Source organism: Gymnogyps californianus, chromosome 6 (genome assembly GCF_018139145.2).
Source record: "Gymnogyps californianus isolate 813 chromosome 6, ASM1813914v2, whole genome shotgun sequence".
Classification (NCBI taxonomy): Eukaryota; Metazoa; Chordata; class Aves; order Accipitriformes; family Cathartidae; genus Gymnogyps; species Gymnogyps californianus.
The window spans coordinates 31,184,890-31,206,512 of record NC_059476.1 but is presented as its reverse complement, the minus strand read 5'-3'; the positions used below and the strand labels follow the sequence as shown (position 1 = coordinate 31,206,512).

General features: G+C 40.8%; 1 protein-coding gene across 1 annotated transcript; it reads left to right on the top strand.

The window, feature by feature from the left end:
* Positions 1-18,230: 18,230 nt before the first annotated feature.
* On the top strand, positions 18,231-20,333 carry GPRIN2 (G protein regulated inducer of neurite outgrowth 2). Its single transcript, XM_050899384.1, has one exon. The coding sequence runs from the start codon at positions 18,231-18,233 to the stop codon at positions 20,034-20,036; it is 1,806 nt and encodes a 601-aa protein (XP_050755341.1). The 3' UTR covers positions 20,037-20,333.
* The last annotated feature ends 1,290 nt before the right edge of the window (positions 20,334-21,623 follow it).

Genomic DNA, 21,623 nt, shown 5'->3' with positions numbered 1-21,623 from the left:
AGTCATTTTGGTTCAACTAAGATTTGTTTTAGTAAGCAGAAACAGGTTCTGGAAAATGACGCAATAGAATATATTGTGTCCTGTCTGTGACAAACCAGATAACTATCTGTAGCATACTGCTTTTTCCATTTCTCCCTACTCAGCACAAACAATCTCACTCTCTTCAATCTATTGGGACGTCCTTGTTCCCAGTCCATGCCTATACAGCTGATGCATTCTGGGTTTTGGGTTTGACTGGGGTTGGTTTGGTTTTTTTTTTTTGATCACTCCAGATTACCAGAAGCAATGCGTGTTTCCTACTGGTGATTTCACATTTACCTGAGGATAGAAACTGAACGCATCCAGGGTGGCTTGGCCCAGGCGCCAGTTCCTTTGTATACCTTTTATAATTTTCCTTTTTCCCTTATGATTTCTATTCCTCCTCCTCTGCTCCTCCTCTTCCTGCCCCTCTTTGCCTCCCCTCCCTGTGCTTCTCTGGCGGCATTGCCGGCTCTGCACAGGCCCAGTTTCTCTAATCAGATGAAGCCGCAGGATTATCTCTCTCCCTCCCTCCTAGGCTCCATTTTATTTCCTCTCCAGCCAAGGGGGGAGGCAGGAAGGGGCGTCACGCCTAGGCAGGGGAAACCCCATCTCCCAGGCTCCTGCCTTTGATGCTCTCTAACAATCCCTCCTCCTTTCCCTTATCATATGCTTACCTTAGTGTCAACAGCATCAGGCGGATCAAGGAGCCCAGTTTCTAACGGAAATCTGAACTCTTTTGGCTTTCGTTCTCCTCAGATTTCTGAGCATCTATTTTAAATACCCTCCAAGTAACTTGGACAGGGAAGCTGGATGTGCAATCTCTGAGTAGGGGGAAGGTAAGGACCACGGAAGTCATGTATTGCCTGTTCTCTCGTCTCCTGTAAGGACACTGAGTCCTCTCCGTTTTGCCAGCAGGTCTTTGACAGTAACAAAGCAGATGAGGGGAAGGGAGAGGAGCTGTACAGAGGCAGACCCAGGCTTCTGTAAGTGCTGTGTTGGCAGCAGGGGGTTGATAGCTGGACTGAAAAGCCCAGGAAATTGCAGTTTTCTCTTTTACTAAAATGGTGGCAACTATGGCTCTGAGCTTTAATTGAATTTAATGTACTTCTGCAGAAGGTGGTTTTTTTGTGCTGGTGTCTTTCACTTAGATGCGTATGTATTTGTCTTTTAGCAAGTGTTTCTAGAATATACTTGTCATTGTTTCTTTGGGGAGAAAACCTCCATAATCCCATTCATCTTATTCCTCTGCACATCTGCAAGTTTATGAAGATGCTTTTTGATTATCTTTTGTGTGTATGTTGGGTTTTTGACACTAAAAAAAAAAAGTAAATTGTATTGCTTTAAATTGTTACCTTTTAGTACTAATCTGCCAGAGAATAGTTTCCCTTTTTTTTTTCCACCATGTGTACCACATGTTTTTGAAATTCCCAAGAAGTTAATATCCAACCCTAGAGAAAAACTGAGGAATATTTCAGTGCCTTCTGCATATTGGCTTTGTTTTATACTGTTCTTTCCTAGATAAATGATCAATCACTATTTAGAATGACAGATAAAATTTTCTCTTAAACCAAAACATGTCTTTTCCAAAGTCAAAGATTTGATTTGGTTTGGCTTTTTATTGTCACTAGAGTAAATGTTTTAAATCAGAAACCGCAGTAGAAGAGTGTTTTGTGCGCGTGTTATAGTTTATAACCTCCTATGATTAAAAGTAAGAATTTGTGCTGATGCACTTCTGGATTTTAGGGGAAGAGGTTTAAAAGGGAGGAGGAGAGCAAGCAGTTATTTCTGTTTAGAGAACTCTAATCCTGAAAGGTGACTGGAAAGATAACCATTGGATAAATATATTTTGGAAGATGTTGATCTTATGCATAAATAAGATGGACCATATAAAGATCAAAATCTACCTCTTGTCCAGTGACTCATGCTTCAAAGTAATCATTGATACAAAAATATTGGTGACTTCCTTGCACCAAGACATTGATTAAAGCTTGCAAATAGTTGTTTGCATGTTTAAGGTTAAGCATCTGTCTGAATGTTTGCAGGACCTAGATTGCAGTAAGATCCGAGTTCAAAGACCTCTGCATGGACTCTTTGTGTAAAAGAATTAGGCTTGGGGAAGGTTTCATTTATGAGGGTGGATTAGATGAAGGCTTCACGTTTTCATGTCGTGGCTCAGTTACTCTGTAAAACACTCTTCTCTGATTATAGGGTTTTGTTGATTTTTACCATCCAGACATTTTATCTTAACTGTACTCTAGAGAGAGCTGCAATTGCAGTTTAGTTTATCTGACAATTATCTAGGGCTGCATAAACAACAAGAGCAGTAAACTGCATATAGCTTTGTGATGTCTGAGCTGGTTATAATACCAAATGTGATAATTCCACATTAGATAGCCATACCAAATCCACATTTTTGCTTCCACTGTAAACTATACATATTCAAAATACACTTGAAAAATAAGAGTGTGTGAGGGAGGGTGGAACAGACGAAAATTGTTATTGATGATCATTATACTTCTGAAGTTTAATTTTATTTCTGTTAAGGGCAATGACAAAGGGTAAATTGGAGGTAGCTTTAAAACACTTCAGATGAGCAGAGGTATTTGCTGTACCAGTGAGATAATGTTACACATGTCTGCAGGCTGGCTAGCTCTGTGCAGAACAGCAGCAAAATCCTCTGCCTTCTTCAGCAACTCTTCTGGAGATTAAAGAGGCTGAATTCTCCATTCCTTTCCCCTATAGTTAATGTTTTAAATGAGGATGGAGCGTACTTGACTGCTCCCTTGTATTTGGATATTGCAAACTGTTACACAATTTGCAGGAGAATGCAGCCTAGGAAAGCTACTTTCAAAGGCTAAGGAACTAGACAGAGAGCTGTTAATGGGATTTATTCATTTTCTGTTTTCTGTAAGTATTTTTTTCAATGAATCAGAAAAATTAAAAATCTTATTTTTGTTATCGTATCCCATAGTTTTATTGTTGCAAGTGACCCTCAACTCATTGGGCAATTCTCTTACAAACTTTTGTTTCTTTTAGGAAGTATCTTTGGCAGATGTATGTGATATTTCATTGCGTGTAGTCCCAAACAATTCTGGCCCAAGAACAACAGTATAGCATGAATCATAGGCTGCAAATGATGTTACACTTTACTTTCCTTGTCGCCTTGCACTTTTTTTTTTCCCCCCCTTCCCCCTCCTTCCCATTTCCCGTGACTGTGAGCAGCACCATAGGGTTTGTGGGCACTGGCCTTTTGGTTAATTCTTGCAGTTTCATTGTACAGTAATAAGAATTTTTTAACTGGTATAAACTGTAAAGCTGTATGCATATACAGTATCATATGTGAAAACACTTCTCTTTGGGCTATTAAAATTCTGGAAGATCTGAATCACCCAAACTCTTAGTAGTCTTTTTTTTCCTTGGGGAGAGGGTGGGAGGTGTTTCAGTGGTGAGAGAGAGATCTTTTCTGTAAAAGCAAAAAGAGGGGGAGAATGAAAATAAATGTTGGAGTACAGTGGTCAGGAATATCTGCATGAGGGATACAATGAGAAGGCAGTGAACTGAGAGATACTAAATGAGCCATTCTCTGGTTAAGATCATTTGATGTGATATTTCTTATGGATCCATTGTAACTATTGAATTAATCTAAAGCTATGCAGCTGATAGTTCATATGTACATTAAGGACTGTCCTTTATGAGTATCCTCCGATTCCTTAGTGGATGGTGGGGAAGAAGGTGGTCTCTTCCCTTTACAAAAGCTGTTAAAGTTCTTCAGAATAAAGTTCCACTCGGAGAAATCATCTTTAGCAACAGGAACCACAAAAAATCACTTTGGGGCTGCTTAGGTATATGTACTCAGAGCATGGGAATAGGGACAGGCTAACTAAATGAAGTTGACATCAGCCAGGTCTTTGCTAGCGTGGTGTTGAGTGTGAGCATTAAGCACATGAGTTATATCCAAGCGTCATTCTGCACCAAAAAAGCATCGTAAGAAAGATCACCTTTAAACTGGCCTGTCCCTGTGTGCATCTTTAAAGTAGTATGTCTTCCAAAATTATGGCTTAACTCTTGCGCAGTGTGGATTTAATACAAAACGGAGAAAGGAGCAGGAGTATTTCTCCATCTGCAGAATATTTGCTAATTAAACTTTAGCAAGGGCACACGTGAGTGTGCAAATGAAGGTTAATGGGATTGAGCAGTTGTAATACCTTCATTTGACTTGCAGAGCTTTACTCTAGTTAACAGTGCATAAGACTGACAGAACCCAGTTCATCTGAGCTGAATTGAAAGATCCCACTTTGTTTTCAGCTCAAACTAAGCAAACCTGACATGGAAATTGGAGAGATGATGAATGCACAAAGCCACCCTAACTCTTCCAAAGTGGATTTTTTTAGACTTCTAAAATTATTTTGTTGCTTTCTATAAAGAATCTGCTGGGAAAGTTCAGTGTTTATGACTGAACAGGGTGGACAAGTACGTCTTGAAACATTGTCAAGAAAAAAGATACATCTTGTTTTAGCAGTTTTATTTGATTCTCAATGGCCTCTAAACTGTGGAAGGGGTGGAGTGCTTTTGTTGATTTAGTAACAAGAAAGGTGCTAACAGATCAGAAAGAAACTTTTGGAGTTCACTGCCTCCTTCATATGTATCACTTGGCTTGTAGAATACAGGGATCACTTTTGTGGTTCCCTTAAAGTCATTCCTGTTTTACCTTTTTTCAGTAAAAGGTGCAGGTTCCACTAATCGATTAAACAAATTATTTAATATTGCAAAATGGTTGCGCATTCCAGCTTCTTTTGAGGCTCAGGATGAGAAGCTATATGAAAACTTCTCATTGGCAATGACAGATAAAAGCACAAAATTATGAAAACAATTAAAAAAAAAAAATCATTGAATCATTCAGTTTGGAAGAGACCTTGGGAACTCATCTATTCCAACCTCCTGCTCAAAGCAGAGACAGCTATGAGATCAGATCAGATTTCTTAGGGTTTTGTCCACTTGGGTCTTGAATATGGTCAAACCAATGTTTGAAAAGCAAAGAATTCCTGTAACAGAGACGTAATTCTTTATAATCAGTATCTTGTTGCTAGCAGTTAACAGCAGATGCCTAAAGAGTTATCCTCTAGCTGTCCATGTCGTACAGGTGGGATCTTCCTCTACCCTGGTGATGACAGGAACCTGCATTGTCTTGCAGCTCTTGAGTTGTTCTGAATTTATACCTCAATATTTTGTGTTTCTGACATTATTAAATGTTCATAAGGAAGTAGAGACTTCTGCAGTTCATTTTGTGGTTGAGATTAACCAAGAGGAGGGGGAACTTGCTTGTTTACATAGAGCAGGGTGTAAACATAAGTTCTTGAGGAAGTTCTTCACATACTCGGATTTAACAAAGCATTTGCAAGCTTTAGTCTGCTGCTTTACTGTGTCTTGGTTTTTCTCTCCTTAAGGTCTCTGGTGTCAAACAAACTTTGGAATAGCATCTTGTGAGCATGGGCTCTCCTCTAGCCAAGCTCTAATGTTTTTCTTCTCTCAGTGCTGAGAGAGTAGAGAGATGCTCCCTTACATCCCTTTCAGATGTTTTCTGAAAACTGTAGATAATCGTTTCCCCCATAGGTCTGATTAGACCACAGAGTAATTCCAACAGTTGCTTTTTTGAGAGACAGACACCACACTTTGACATAATAACTGTTATTTATGATGAAATATCAAGTTTGAAAAGGAAACTTATTCTTCCTAGTTCCTCCGATATTCTTTGTTTATATAGTTTCAAAGCTAGCTTATACTACAGTTGGACAATGGGAACTTTTAGCAACATGAAACATGATTAGATAGTCTTTTTAGTCCTTTTCAATACTCACTTGACTATATGTGTGTAGCACCACTTATCCCTCTGGATAGAGATTGCCAGTTCTTTTCCAGCTTAAAGATATATAAAAGACAGCTTGCAGTGTGACCAAAGACTTAAATTTGTCACAGAATCTCTCTGCCAGAGAGATTTTCATAAGAAATTCATCATAGTACATAAAAGCTTGTAAGTGAAGGCAACACTGCAGGACAACATGGTCTGCAGTTGTGGCAGCTCTGCTTATAAAAGTATAATGAATCTATTTATAATAAATCATTGCTACTTAATATACCATGGATATATAATATGCATGTTATTAGCATGCATATTATATATACAATATATACATAAGACACCTAATTTGAGAAATTCTCTTAATACTGGTTTTATATATTTGAAATACTTAAGATTACTCATCCTCACTTGATGCTGGGAAGCTGGAGGAGGGAGTGCTTTAAACAGATGCTTCTGAGGCATGGATAGGGTCTGAACTTTACCAGTAAGATGAGTTTTCTGCAAGTGCAACAAGAATTTCACGTAGACATGCTCTATTTATTTCTTTCAAACCAAATATTACAAAAGAAGGGCCAGAATACATTCTTCTCAATGTCTTATATTTAATATCTTTCATTTTGGGATTTCAGAGTGCTCTGCAATCATTAATTAAGCCTTTACATACCTACATCAGGGGCTTCTGCATCTAATCCCTGAGTCACAGATGAGTAAACTGAGTCACAAAGTGAATGATTTACTCAAGGTCATACAGTATGTCAGTGAGCACAGACAGAATTAGAAGGCAATTGTTTCCTCTTTCTAATTACTGAGCAATAGTTTTTTATAATCCAGAAGTCAGTTTTCTGTCAGTCTACAGTCTAGAAGTCAGTCTTTTCCCTACCACTGCTGAGAGCAACTTCTGGAGGTAGATGCATTGCCGTTTTGAATCTTTCTTTTCTCCAATGTTTTGAACTGTCTCTACAGTTCATAAACACTGTCATTTAAATAAAGAATTAAAGGGGGTTTTGTGCTCAATCACAGGGCAAAATGAGGGAGCAAGAAATGAGGGTAAATTACTAGGTCTTGCTAGATAAGTTGCCAGGTTTTTTTAGGCAGGAAAGAGATTTAACTATTACATGTAGAAGAAGAATGAACCATCTTTGATTGTTTTGGTGGGGCATCTTTCAGTCCGTAAATATTGTCTTCCTTTATCCTAACAGAGATGTTTGGAGAGCTTCACATCACTGCTACTTTTGTTTATGTCACCGTTATTCCTGTTTGATGCCGCTATAGGAATTGCCATCCTTCTATTAAGGATGATATGTGAATATGAAAAGCCGCTGTACTAGCGGGTATATCTAGTCAGTATTTTTTAGGCAGATTTGAGCTTGCTTTGTCTGCTACCATAACTAGTTATAAAGCTTTGATCTCTGTCGGCATAACACTGGGCCCAAGTGAGTGAGTTTTTCTGGGAGGCTGGGCATGTTAGACAGAGGCTTAGCTCTGCGCTTTTGGCTACCTCCTTCCAGTCAGCACAGAGCACACGCGAGTCCATCGACGTGCACAGATTGTGCGACAGAGCTTTAGGTGTCAGATGCACGTTCACTTGTTAAGGTGGAGTATCTCATTGCCCTCATGTTCAAAAGTAACTACCTACAGTGCTGAATCCTGAAGATAAAGCTAGGATATCCATACGGCAGGGAAGCTAAGCCAAGCTGAGTTCATATCTTCCCTCTAACTGCTGCTATTAAGCTTTCAAGCAAACAGCAAAAATGATGATTTGAATATTTTCTACTAAAACACATGAATTTGCAAGTAGGTATTTTAATCACTTAGCCAGTTTGGGTGGACTTTGTTGGATGTGCAAACTGCTGGCCTCTTGTGAAGATTGCATTAATCTGTAGCTGTGCTCCCTTGCTGTGAGATTGGAAGCAGGCTGTAAGCGGGCTTTTGGTTTTCTGTACAATTTTTAAGTTCGTGATGCTTCACAGGCAACTGTGATTCACACAGTTTGCAGGCTTGGGCCTCTGATGGGTAGAGGCTTGCTGAGTAAGCTATGGCCATGTTTTTGCAGAGTTCCAGATCAGTGGGTTTGCTTTGGGGGTACTCTGTTCAGGACTGAAGAATGGACCCAAAAAGGGAGCTCTGAGGAGGATGAGTTGTTCAATACCAGGCTGACCCTGTCCCCTCCAAACTGGTACATGTGGGGGAATAGGATTTGATCCTCTGCTGTGAAGAGGAAAAGGTTCACTAGCGTCTGTCTCTGAAATAAATCCAAATGTAGATAGATCACTGTAAATTTTGTGCATTGAAGATTAATTCCTAAAGAAATTATGAAATGTTTTTCTCACAGGACTTCTGTACTACCAGTGGATATCAGTAGCCAGCAATTCTGAACAGCATAAACCTGGCAGCTGAATTAACAGTTTCATTTTGCATAATTCTGTTCTGCTTAAACCAGAAAGGCAATTATATTAATGTATCACTTCTGTAGGCACACACTGTTCACTGTAAGCATGATCCTAGGTCAGTGTTGCCTGCTGTCATAATATTTGATGGGTGGTGGTTTTTTTTTTAAAGCCCCAGCTGCTGAAAACAGCTGATTACATGACCATATCAGCATATTTCATTTGTAATGAAAAAGTCTTCTGGCTGAAGAGACAAGCTTTAAAGAAGTGAGCTGTCAAATACTAACAGTGAGCATCAAATATGACTGTACAATATCTCATATTTTAGCTCTATCGGGTATATTGTAGGGCAGCTTGTACACTGAGGTAGGTCTATGTGTACATGGAGACATAGTGGGAGTAATGTTTTGCTTATAGATTTCTTCTAAAAAAAGATCAAAATCCTAAGAGATCTTTGAAGTTGTTTCTGGGACAGATGATTAAATAAAGAAAGGTGGCAAAGAGGACACGTAGTTGTACAGTGCATCATGGGATGTAGTCCTGACACCACCACAACACATGCCTCCCTTGTGATAGAGTGCACCCCTCTCTGGTTTCCCAATAATTTATTTACAGCCCCATGTGAATTCTTCTTCTTGGGAATTCAATTAAAGTTGTCATTAAAATAGTCTCCTTTGGCTTGTCCTTCTCAGGCTCTTCTCTCATGGCACTCTTATTTTAGCCTTTTCCATTTTAGAATTTAGAGTTCCTAGCAATTCTTTCCTGGCTCAGACTCTACCAGGGCTGTGGGCTGCCCCTGCTGTTTCTTAAAAGTGAATGCTCATTAATTTTCTTATGCTGTTGGGATAATTGTGGACAGAATGGCCTTGTCATTCTGCCTTGAGGTGAATGTATCAGCCAATGTTTGAATCTATTCACTTTCTCACATGGCAACTATTTTATTATTCCCTGGTGAGGTCACTGGTAACCAGGCTACCCATGTGTATTAGGTTTGCGTGGCAAGGTTTTGGTAGCGGAGGGGCTACAGGGGTGGCTTCTGTGAGAAGCTGCTAGAAGCTTCCCCTATGTCCGACAGAGCCAATGCCAGCCGGCTCCAAGATGGACCCGCTGCTGGCCAAGGCCGAGCCCATCAGTGATGGTGGTAGTGCCTCTGGGATAACACATTTAAGAAAGGGAAGAAGTTACTGCGCAGCAGCAATTGCAGCCGGAGAGAGGAGTGAGAATATGTGAGAGGAACAACTCTGCAGACACCAAGGTCAGGGAAGAAGGAGGGGGAGGAGGTGCTCCAGGTGCCGGAGCAGAGATTCCCCTGCAGCCCATGGGGAAGACCATGGTGAGGCAGGCTGTCCCCCTGCAGCCCATGGAGGTCCACGGTGGAGCAGATATCCACCTGCAGCCCGTGGAGGACCCCACGCTGGAGCAGGTGGATGCCCGAAGGAGGCTGTGACCCCGTGGGAAGCCCGTGCTGGAGCAGGCTCCTGGCAGGACCTGTGGACCCATGGAGAGAGGAGCCCACACTGGAGCAGGTTTGCTGGCAGGGCTTGTGACCCCACGGGGGACCCAGGCTGGAGCAGTCTGTTCCTGAAGGACTGCACCCCATGGAAGGGACCCATGCTGGAGCAGTTCATGAAGAACTGCAGCCCGTGGGAAGGACTCACGCTGGAGAAGTTCATGGAGGACTGTCTCCCGTGGGAGGGACCCCACGCTGGAGCAGGGGAAGAGTATGAGGAGTCCTCCCCCTGAGGAGGAAGGAGCGGCAGAAACAACATGTGATGAACTGACCGAAACCCCCATTCCCCATCCCCCTGTGCTGCTCAGGGGGAGGAGGTAGAGAATTCAAGAGTAAAGTTAAGCCCGGGAAGAAGGGAGTGGTGGGGGGAAGGTGTTTTTAAGATTTGGTTTTATTTCTCATTATCCTACTCTGATTTGACTGGTAATAATTCCCCCCCCCAAGTCGAGTCTGTTTTGCCCGTGACGGTAATTGCTGAGTGATCTCTCCCTGTCCTTATCTCAACCCATGAGCCTTTCATTATATTTTCTCTCCCCTGTCCAGTTGAGGAGGGGAGTGACAGAGCGGCTTTGGTGGGCACCTGGCATCCAGCCAGGGTCAACCCACCACACCATGATAACTTCAGCGTTTGGGGGAAGAGGTCTCTGCTTGGGTCCTCAGTAAGGAGATAGCTGAGGTTCATTAATACTCAGTAAAAAGGGGACTCTCTTCTTTTCATCTTGTCAGTCAATGCAGAGAGATGTCTGTCAAGTGTGCTCAGCTTCAGATGGGGAAAAGACAAAGTCTTTCAGAAAAGCCTGATAGACAAAGTGATAATTAACAGAAATGAAAGAAAAGCTGTGAATAGTCAGCCTATATGTACGTAAAACACACACGATCTATGCTTTTGCTGTGCTGCGCACTGAGTGTGATAACACTTCTGCTCTCATATTTTCTAGCCTGTCAAATGTACTCGTCTTCCTACAACTGAATTATGGTCCTGGTGACATGCACCACTGTCACCGGTGCTTCTAGTGGTGCAGAACTGAAAAATAATCCCATTCATTCACATACACAGTATGCACTTGTCTGTTGTGTGCATCTGATAGTATTTGTAGATGCCCAGATCAGTCTGTCCTGTAGATCTGTCTGATACTTGGAAATATAAGATGATCCAAAATATTTACAAGAGGGCATTAGCAGATTGAACTGAACAAGGCATAGTTAATTTATAATGCTATTCCAAAAAGGAAAGCCTAAAGGAAGATGATGGTTTAAAGGTTAAGTAATTGGGGTCTCAGCCTGATTCTATATTAATCTAGGTGCATTGATATAGCTGTATTTACAGAATTGAGAGAAATTCCTTGAAGTTCCCTGATGAGTGATACCTTTTCCCCTATTGTAACTCCTCTATTTCTTCCTTTCCCTTATACCTCACCAAAATAAAATAACACTTAAAAACACCAAAAAAACCCTAATCCCAGACACTTGAATCTCTAAGCTTTTAACCATGGCTAATCCTGTTCTGCCAATGCCTTTCAAGTGGTTTGACTCCCCCCACCCAACAGTAGATGTTAGCAATTACTGTTAATGGACTATTTCTTTCAGGGGAGTGTAGTTAGGGAGAGGCCATCAGGTCTTATAATACTAGCTGTCAATCTTTGTGTAAGTAAGTGCAAAACAGATCTTTCTTATCTTGTGCAAGTTACCGGTAATTCTCAATGTGGGCAAGCAGGGACAAATTTTTAGACATGACCATACTCTATTTTTTTAATTTTGGTAGTATGAGCCTCTTTAAAATGAGTACAGCTCTAAAAGAAATTAATGTCATCTTAGATGATGTTCCTTTTTATGTCATTTTACCATGGTAAACATCTGTCTTAGAAATTCAGTTGTAGATGCCAATAAGGAAGACACATTGCTTAAAATACCAGGCCTGAAGAGAACACAGCGTGAATATGCTGCATTGCTTCTGGTACCCAAGGTAACTTGGCTGTTCAGGCAGAAATTTAGTTATTTCTCTGTGTGCTGTCTTGTGTCCCAGGCAGGTGTCAGCAGTGTTTATGGCTAAGTCACAGCTGCCCCTTAGGTTGTAACTGAAGTTCTGTCATTTTAACTATAAACGGCTCTTGCCTCTTCAAATTTATAACCATGGTGTTTGTAATAAGATTAAATAGAGTTAAGAACCTACATATAGCAGCCTTCTATTCAAGTAAATCTCATAAGTTAATTAAAATCACACTGTTCTCCTTGTATAAAACATACATGTGTTTGTCTTGGAGTTTAGTGCTATTGCAGGAATTCTGTGTTTGTCTTATGAAGCTGATTATTGTACAGGTTACCAAGTGCTGATGCACAGGGGGGCCAGAATGATGCAAATGAAGGAGCAAATTCTGGGCAAAGACCTTGCAACCCCCTAACGTTGCATGTCATCTCAAAAAGTGCTAGTGCTAGTGCTTGCCATGGAGGGTCCTGGTCAGTACCCGAAATTAACAGTTATCATCCAAAAATTTTGGCATGGATCAAATCACCTAACTCTTCCAAATTCCACACTTGCATATTAATGCTCTCACCTCTGAAACTGGCTCTGATTTTATCACTTATTTTGCAGTCAGATGCTGGTTTTGAAAGCATAAAATGAAATATATGAAGAAAAAAAAATTTTTTTTTTTGACTGTATGATCAGCAAAGTGAAGAAGGGTGAAAGAGCCTGCGGTCACTATTACAAGTCTTGCTGATTTGTGGGTTGACCATCACAGTTATATAAAGCAAAAATAAACTGTGGAAAACTTAGAGAAATAAGTCTCTGGCATTGCATGTATTTTTCTAGTAAATAGTATTAAATTTTAAATGAAATTTCTCTCTGTCTCTTTCCAAATTCTGCAACTAACTTGTATTGTTTAATGTGTTAGGTGATTCATACTGCATCACAGTGTGTTACTGTAGTAACAGAGTACTTATGAAAGAGCATAGTCAATGTCATGTAACTTGCTAAGTTCTGGTGCAGATTTTTGCTTGAGACAGTACTCAAAATAAAAAGTCCTTTCCTGGGATAAAGGATCCAGCAGCTGTGTTACTTTTATGGCATTTTGTAGTTTCTTTCTTTGCTTGTTGGAGGAAATGCAAGCACGGCTGGATTTCTTTTGTTATTAACACATCATCCTATGTTAATATCCCATGTTACTCTCCTCGTTAGGAAAACTATGATTTGTTTTGTGGATGTCTTGTTTATCATATCACTCTTTTGAAGCCTGCCAATGCAGGAAGAAAGCAATCACTAGCAAATACAGAATGCAGGAGCTAAACATGATCATACTGAAATATCATGTGGTATTATTATATTACATGAAAGCTTGCTCTATATATTGACATGATTGTAAGGAATTATTCCACTTTATATCCACTTGTGTTTGTTGTCAAAATTTTAATTAAAAGTACATGCATGGAATACAAAAATACTGAAGAATTTTGGAGTCATAGTTAATTTACCAGTGAATGTCTTTCAATTGATAACTTACATCGTATTTAATATTCTGAGATTAAATTTACTAGTGCATTAAATAGGTCGCAACTTTAATCATAAGTCATAGCAAAATACACATTTGTTACTTTAAAGTAGTTCAGTGGAATTAGTGAAAGCGGCCTAGATCCCCTCATAAGCTATCTGAAGCTAAGCCAAAAATAGTGGATGTTAATTCCATTTCTATCTTAATCCTTTCTCTGCTTGTCTAACAATTTTCTATATATTCATAGCAAGGTATCTGCCTCAAAGTTCATGCTTTCTTCTTTGTGTATTCAGGTGCAGATTTCCTTTGAATTTCCAAACGAAAATCTCTCAGGTCAACTCAGAATCTACAATAGGTATTTTTGAATAAAATTACTTTCCTATAAATTATGTATTTACTTTTTAAAAAGCAAAGTTAAGCAAAGTGGTCTTCTCCGCCCAACATGCGCAAAAAAGTTGTTTCAGGTCGCTAAGTACCCACTAAGTCAGCTGTGTTTATATCCATGTTTCACATGGTTAATCCATTCCTGATTAGCTGATTCACAAAATACAATGGCATTGCATGACACTGAATTTAGAGAGGTTCCATGTTTTGGGTTTGGGGGTTTTTTTGGTTGTGTTTTTAAAAAGTTTGTCACACCATTCTCGGTACCTGCCCCCAGCCCCTCCCTGGTATACGTGTTGGTATAACCATCCAGATACTTCTGCTTCCTGCCCCTTCTCAGGAGTCATCAGCTGGATGCAGTCTGCATGAGCTCATGTAGGAAGTACAGCACCTCTAGTGTGTGTACATGCAGTGCTGTGACTCTTCTGTAGGGATGTATATGTACAAGTAAGAATTTTTGTGTACCCTGGGGAATCAGTGCCAGCATTGCACATGTGAAATGTAGAGTTTGGGAAGGTGGGTATGGGATTACGTGCCATTTCCAAAGTCTTAGGAGGAAGGGCACCGCTTGTGCAGGTTTGCTCTGGGTTTATGCCACCAGTAAGTTTGTGTTTCTGCAGAGGGGAGTGGTCTTCTGTTTCCTCCCTGTGCTGACGTTAGTGATTGGTGTGGCAGGATTGATGATTTGATCTAGTAAGAGCTAAGCCAGTTTGGGGGGGAAAAAAAAAATAAAATAAAAATCAGGGTCAGCAACCTGATGTAGTTTGTGGCACACCTGCATGCTCACTTATGCTACTGTGAAATGCTGTGGCAACATTTGGCAGCAGCAGAGGTGAGGAAAGGCCGTGTCTACCAGACATTGATTTGTTCTGCAGCCGTCACCCGCCGTGCAGAGCTCCACGTGGGCAAGTCGGGCTCAGGGCCCTGCCTCTGCCAGGTGGGCAAAACGTGCTGGTTGTGTAAGAGCTCATAGGTCTTTCCAGAGTGGGGAAAAGGAGCAGGGAATGGAGGGGGAAAGCAATAGGTGGCCTGTAAATGGGGAAGCGTTCAGGCTGTCTGGGAAAACGTAACTTTGGATTTCAACACGATAGCAAAGTGCATTATTCTAAAGGAAGCTGATTCATCTTGTTTCAATGGGGCTTTGTTCTCTTTTTTACTGTTTTTTTTTTCCCCATCCTTAACTATGTCCTAAAGTATCAGGTGAGATGCTGTTTTACTTAACTGGTAGTTGTTCCCATTGTTTTTAAGGTCCAAAAGTCATAGGATAATTGTTACAATTGTGCTAACATGGAACACGGGTCTATCTGAGCAAAGATGTTCAGATGCTGTTGATAGTTGCTGGTTATAATGTTATATATGTATTTGTACCTGTGTAATATATGTAGCATTGGCCCATGTTTGCTCTTGATTTCAGCTGCAGTTGGAGTCTATGTGGGTAGGGCAAACATAAATCTCTTCAGAGTTCTCTTTGAAGGTTTCATTGCAAACATCACACTGGCTGTTGTTTTCAGTGATGTCAATATATTTGGACTGTTTCATTCATCTGAATGTGTTTCTTCACATTCAGGGGATGAATCAATCTCAAATTGCATGACTTCTTCCAGTTACAGAAGTTTCTGCAGCAATGCTGCATAAAGAAAGACAATAGAGTTCTTGGTATCTGTATGTGTGTGTATATATATATACATATTTGAACCTTGTAAACTTTGTGAGAGAGCTCTTCAAAGTTTGCACAGCCTTATATCATCTGTAACAGGTTATGTTTGAAGCTTCTTTTCACCTAAGACTCAATATTTGTGACCAAGGATTTCCATTAGTAAATGTTGTTTCATCCCAGTGTGTGTGTGACAGCCTTTGCAGGTGTTATCTTCTAAAGAGATTAAATGTAAGGTCTTCACCTTGCAGACAGCTATGCTCTGGTGTTTAATCCTATTGACTCCTTTGAACTCTATGTGGCAGACTATACCCATATGTGTAAGTGGCTGCAGGATAGATAACATGCTGGAGGAGATGAGTGAAGTGTTTTAAAACTGTCACTTTCCCAGTTCTCGCTTCTCTTCTAAGTGTTGAGTGAGATTTTGTGAGGGCTTTTGAAAAACATGCAGAAATACATTGATGGCCAGCCTGGCAAGCAGTGGTTGCTTTTGACTGCAGCTGCACTCAGCAGTCTAACCCAGGAATCTGAAATTCCGTTCCTGGAAGAAAAGATGCTTTTGTGTTGTCCTTAGATGCCACCAGCCTGTGGAGTCCCACAGGCCAGAGAGGCTGCGTGGCGCACAGAGCAGGCATGGTGCGGGTGGAGTCTGTAATGAGTTTAACTTCTAACTGAACAAGCACGTATGAAGGAGGGGAAGCTGCCTTTTTTCCTGCATACAGTCCAAATTTGAGCGAACCCTAATGCTAGAGGGTATTGCTGCCAATCGCAAGTCCCTACTACGCAGCCCACAATGAGAAGCTTCTCAAAGAAGTGATTGCAAATATTGTTATTGTTTAATGTAGTCTTGCTCAATTTAATTTCATTATGGAAAACAGCTAATGCAAGTGGATTTCAGGTGATGGGAAAATTGCAACCTGAACTATTAGCTTGCCAAAGTTAACAACGCAAATGGAATTACAAGCGTAAGCACTGATAGCTGTCTGGATCAGCAGTAGAGCTCTTGGTTTATGGATGGAGCGAAAGGCGTGCTCTTTATCAGTTATGTTGGTAGATGACTCTCTGAGCCTGTAAATATCATATTAAAAGGATCACATGTTAAAAGCTTCTCACTGAGAGGTTTGAATGTGAGCCCTTGCAGCCACTGGTCTCTTGGTGTTATGAGAGAACTTTCCTGTTACATTTACAGAGTGCTTTTGTCCACCACGTGTATGCATGTATGTACCTTTCTTGTTCCACACATTTATTTTTATTTCAGTGATACAGTTCACAAGAAATTGGGAAGGTTTCTGTAGGAGTCCTGCTAGGGAGGCAGAGTGTATAGAGTGCATCTGAGGGAAAATTCTCTAAAATGACAACTTGTAGCTTCCACTATACTTCTGCACAACAAAATATCCAGTAGTACTTGACCTGGAAGCAATGAATAAACGCTCTAGATCTTTCTGTTCAACAGAATGGGTTCTTTTAGGAAAGAGATATATTTATATGTATGTGTGTAGATAGATACAGATATACGAGCATATTAAAATAGCTTAGTTAAACAAATGTTGCAAGACCTCTGTGACACCAAGGGAATGTGTGTAGTCAATCAGTGGAAGATCTGATTCAATCAACAAAAATGGATCACTAAATCTGGTTAGATTCAAAATCTTCAATTACAACTTCTCTTAGATGTGGAAGTGCTAACATAAATGTTAACAACATATAGGATACTATACCAACCAGTAAAAACAAGTGTTTTCTAACAATAGAAGTGACTGAGTGCACTAAAAAAAGGACAGAACCACCACAGTACTTTGGTTAAAGATTGTCTTGGTTTGTTTTTACCCTGCCTATGGTGCAGTGAGTACGTACCTTCCACAGCCAGCATGAACTTGTGGATTCCCAAAGGTGATTGGCACAAGAAGCGCAAACCACGCACTGAAGCGTGTACCCTTAACAGCCTCTGTGCTGAGATGCAGGCTTTCCATACAGCTCAGTGGTTCCTAGGGGAGTTTCACCTCCCACCTTTCACTGGATCTCTCTTTGCTGCCACTTCCTATCGTGCCAGTGGTAAGCACAAGCTAGAAAGCCCACTGACCCTGTCATGGGCCAGCTGGGTATCTTCGCCCCGTGCTGCCCAGCATTATTTGTTCTGGGAGCACTGGCACTGCCTCCACACAGGCCTGGCAGAGCTCATTTCCTTGGGTTTCCTGTCATGTCTCCTCTGCCACAGGTAGTCAAAACAGTTTCGACCACATCTACTGTACACCTGTGCGGACTCTGGGAAAACAGTTGACCAAAATAGTGACCTTCTTGTGAAACGAAATCCGAAGAAGCTTGTTAGGAAGGGTAGGGGGAAAAGAGAGAACTTGTTCAGTTGTTAAGGCTTTGTTAATGTTTGAAAGCTCCAGCAGTGACTGGAAAAATTCTGAAATGACAATGTCAAGAGACTTAAAACTGAACAGTTTTTTGTTTTGACAATACAGTTAACATCGTTGGCTTAGTGAATACCATGGCAAAAAGCTATCTTGTTTAAAAATACTTGTGTCTTTGCTTAAGTTATATGACATCTCTGGATGTCCCAAAAATGGCTCCGGTAAGTTGAGGGGAGATGATACTTGGCAATGTTGAAATTGTTATTGTTAAAAGGTAGAAACTAAGAAGAACTTTTTTCCCTTTGTGTTTTATGAAATGGAAAAAAACAGAATTTCAATAAATCCCGAATCTAATTCAGGGAAAAGCCCTTTGTGGAAACTGAAAATGGAAACTGGCTAGTCTGAGTACACAGACACTACAGTATAATGCTTTTTAAAAAGTATTTGTGAACTGTGAAAAGCAAGAAGCCCAGGCAGAAGGTCAATAGAGATTATAGTTTCCAGTGCATATATTTCCTTCTTAAATTGCTTCTTTTTCTTCTCCACCATTTCTTGCAGATCTCTCTTTTTTTGCCATGTCAGCTGACAGCCACCAGCTCCACACTCATTCCTACCAGGATTCACTGAGTTCTACTTGTCATGGTCTCTTGAATGTCAACAGTCACCCACTGTCAAAGAGCTCCTCAAGTCTGGCCTGTACTGGGCAATCAAGTTTAGAGGAAGGGCAAAGCAACAAACAGGAGCTGAAAAAAAGCCATAGCAGCACCATCTGCCATACCCTGGGAAACGAGAGCGATGCAAGGAGTGTGCCAAGTCTTGGATTGTCCTTCTCGCAGCCTGGGATGATGGGACTTGGATCAGTGGTCCAAACCATAAGCGACCAGTCAGCCAATGACAATTCACAGAGCAGAACTAAGACTACAAACCATTTTCTTATCGCTGAACAGTCCCCAGCATCCTGGGAAGTGGGGGATACTAAGATGTGTGTAAAGAGCAGCACTGTTGAGAATGTTTCTTCAGCCTGCATTGTCCACCAGCAAAGCATGTGTAAAATGGAAGAACCAGGAACTGCCCTTCAGAGAAGCCACTCAGACCTAACTTGCAGTTGCAAACAGCAGAGTTATGTCACTCACATAGAAACCAGTGCTACTCACTCCAGCCTAAGCTCTTCTGGCTGCAGTCATGGTCCACCAGTGGCTAGGATGTCTTTCCAAACACAGAGATATGGATCAGAAACAAATGAAAATACATCTCACTATCAAAACCTTGTGACTCATCTTCCAGTTCTACCTAGAGACCAAAAAGTGCCCACAAACAGCTTTGACAGCGGTGGTATTCCACGTAACACTACTGTCTACACAGATCCTGGAACATTTCACACTGCTGTTCTAGGACCCCACATGCCTGGAAATGGTTTCTCAAACAGGACAATGTTCAGTCAAGCCACTGAGATTATTCATGGTGGTCTGACTTACAGAAATATTCCAAACTCTGCGTACTCCCCCATGGTGATGACAGTTCATAACAATTCTGCAGGGCCCTGTAATATAAGGCAGGACTCTTGTATGAAGGTAGATGCCACCATTGCTGCCTACTGCCATTCTTTGCCCATACCGTCTATACAACTTGTTCCGCAGTTGGTATGCTCAGTTAGTGAGTCGGGAAAAGAGCAGGCAGCACCTGGCTGTTTTCATTCCTTTTCTACTTCAGACATTCTGACATATCCTAAGCTGGTGTCTTCAGTAAGTGAATCAGGCCTGGATGCCAAGAGAGTCCTGAAGTGCTGCAGCATTCCTGGCGAAAAACTGCAACATGCTCAACACTGTGCTCAGCGCGAGAGAGCTCCTCCAGAAACAAAGGCTGCCTGTGTTGCCTTTAGTAGCCAGCAAGGTGCAGACATGGTAATGACAACTAAGGATATGTGGACTATGACCTCTATGAATGATTTAACCAAAGGACTGAAACCAGCTCTTGAGCGTAGAGATGCTGAGGTACAAACTCTTCCAACCATGGAATGCAAATCTGTGGCAACAAGCCCAGCAGCTGCAGCAGAAGGCCACTCGCATGTGTTCCCAGAGGTGAACCTGGAGCAAGACTTGGACGCCCCCAAATCTCCAGTACGTGAAGTGAGATGGGATGATGAAGGAATGACATGGGAAGTGTATGGGGCGTCTGTGGATCCAGAAGTCCTTGGGTTAGCCATTCAAAAACATCTCGAGATTCAAATAGAACAATTCCAGACAGAGCCTGCTCAGCTGGCTGGGAAAAGTAATGAGGAGCCATCTTCTGATAAAATGGGGAAAAAAAGGCCATTCAGAACAATGATGCATTCCCTGAGATATCCAAGCTGTTGTGCTCGTTCCAGTACTGCAGTGGAGTGAGCACAGCTGTAGGATGCAGGACAGCTGTGCTGCTTTTAAATTTTAAATAAATGCTGAGTCTTAAGTGTTAACACAGTACGTGTGGACAATCCACTTCCAGATAAGTGGGAAAAGTTCAGTGACCATCAAATACACATCAAAGCACGGAAAAACCCGTGGTTGGGCCATACAACAGAAGACGTAAGGTTGTACCTACATCACGCCATCTGAATGCTCTTGACTGTATTTAATGTAGCACTGTTTTATTCTTCTATGTTAGTTTTAAATCATATTGTAAGGATTGAGACTTCTTTTCTAAATGATGCATCTTTTTAAAATAATGATGAATTTTTTCTGTATTTTAATAATTTAGGGTTAGAAAACAAAGTTAGAAAATGATGCTTTAATCAAAGTTCTTAGCTTTCAATCCTACTCCCTTAAATTGTTTTGGGAGCTATTTTGCTGTTAATTTATAATAATGCTGACTATAAGCCCACTTTAACTGTAGACAAAATGACAAACTAGTGTAATGCTATATGACAAAGAATTGTAACTTTTGCTACATAACTCTGTGAAGTAATTTCAGTATTGCTAGTCCGAACTCTTCCCTCTGCAAGCTGATGTACAGTTGGAGGATGCTTCTGCAACTTTCAAATTAGTTTGTAGTTATGATGAATTACACTCTAAATATCCAGAACTGATGTTTACCAAGTGATTGACACAAATGTACAGTATTACCAAAGATGACTCATGTAATGTGAATTACTTACTGAATGCTTGTTTTAGAGACATGAAACAAAAGCTGTTCAGATTAGTCTGTCACACTACCATACCCAACAAATCATAAGGAGTTTTGTTTTGCTTATATTAAAAGTGATTTCCAGTGAGATCTTTTTATGTGCATCTATCCTGAACAGTGGTTATTTTGTTGTTGCATAAACCACAGGCAACAGTTTGCATGTAACCTTTGCTCATCTTGTGTTCCCTGTCTGGTCTGACGTCAGGCATCTCCTGAAAGTGAGACTTTGTGTCTTCACCAAAGTACAGCTCTAAGGTTATTTGTTCCGAGTGCCTTGGTCATATGGGCAGCTTAAAGATGTCTTTTCTCCCCAAAACAACTTTGCAAACAATTTCCCAGCGAGAAACCTTTTATGATACTGTAATGCAGCTGTAGTGCAGGGCCTGTTTGAAGTGAAAAGTTTGTCAAGGAAGCTGAGACTATTATTTCCAGAGTCATATGTGGCCTTTGGTCAATGTCTAAGATTCTTCATGAAACTAGGAATGTGCAATATTTTTTGATGAAGAGAGAGGAGGAACATTCATTTCTGTCTCAAAGGAAAATTTGCAGAGAACTTACTGCTGTGGAATTATCCATTCTTTCTTTAAATGTGTGTGGTTGTGCTTTTGTTTTGGTTTGGCTTTTATTCCAGTAAGTTAGCAGGCTGTCTACATAATATTCACCTGACATTTGTATATGAACAGGAGCCCCTGGTGCTTAGGACAGCTTTCAAATTTCATCTAGAAAATCCTTAAATATAGGACCTGCTAGCTGGAATGTGCTGTGATGCATTAACTTAATAATGTAGAGTAGTTCAAGATCAAATTTTC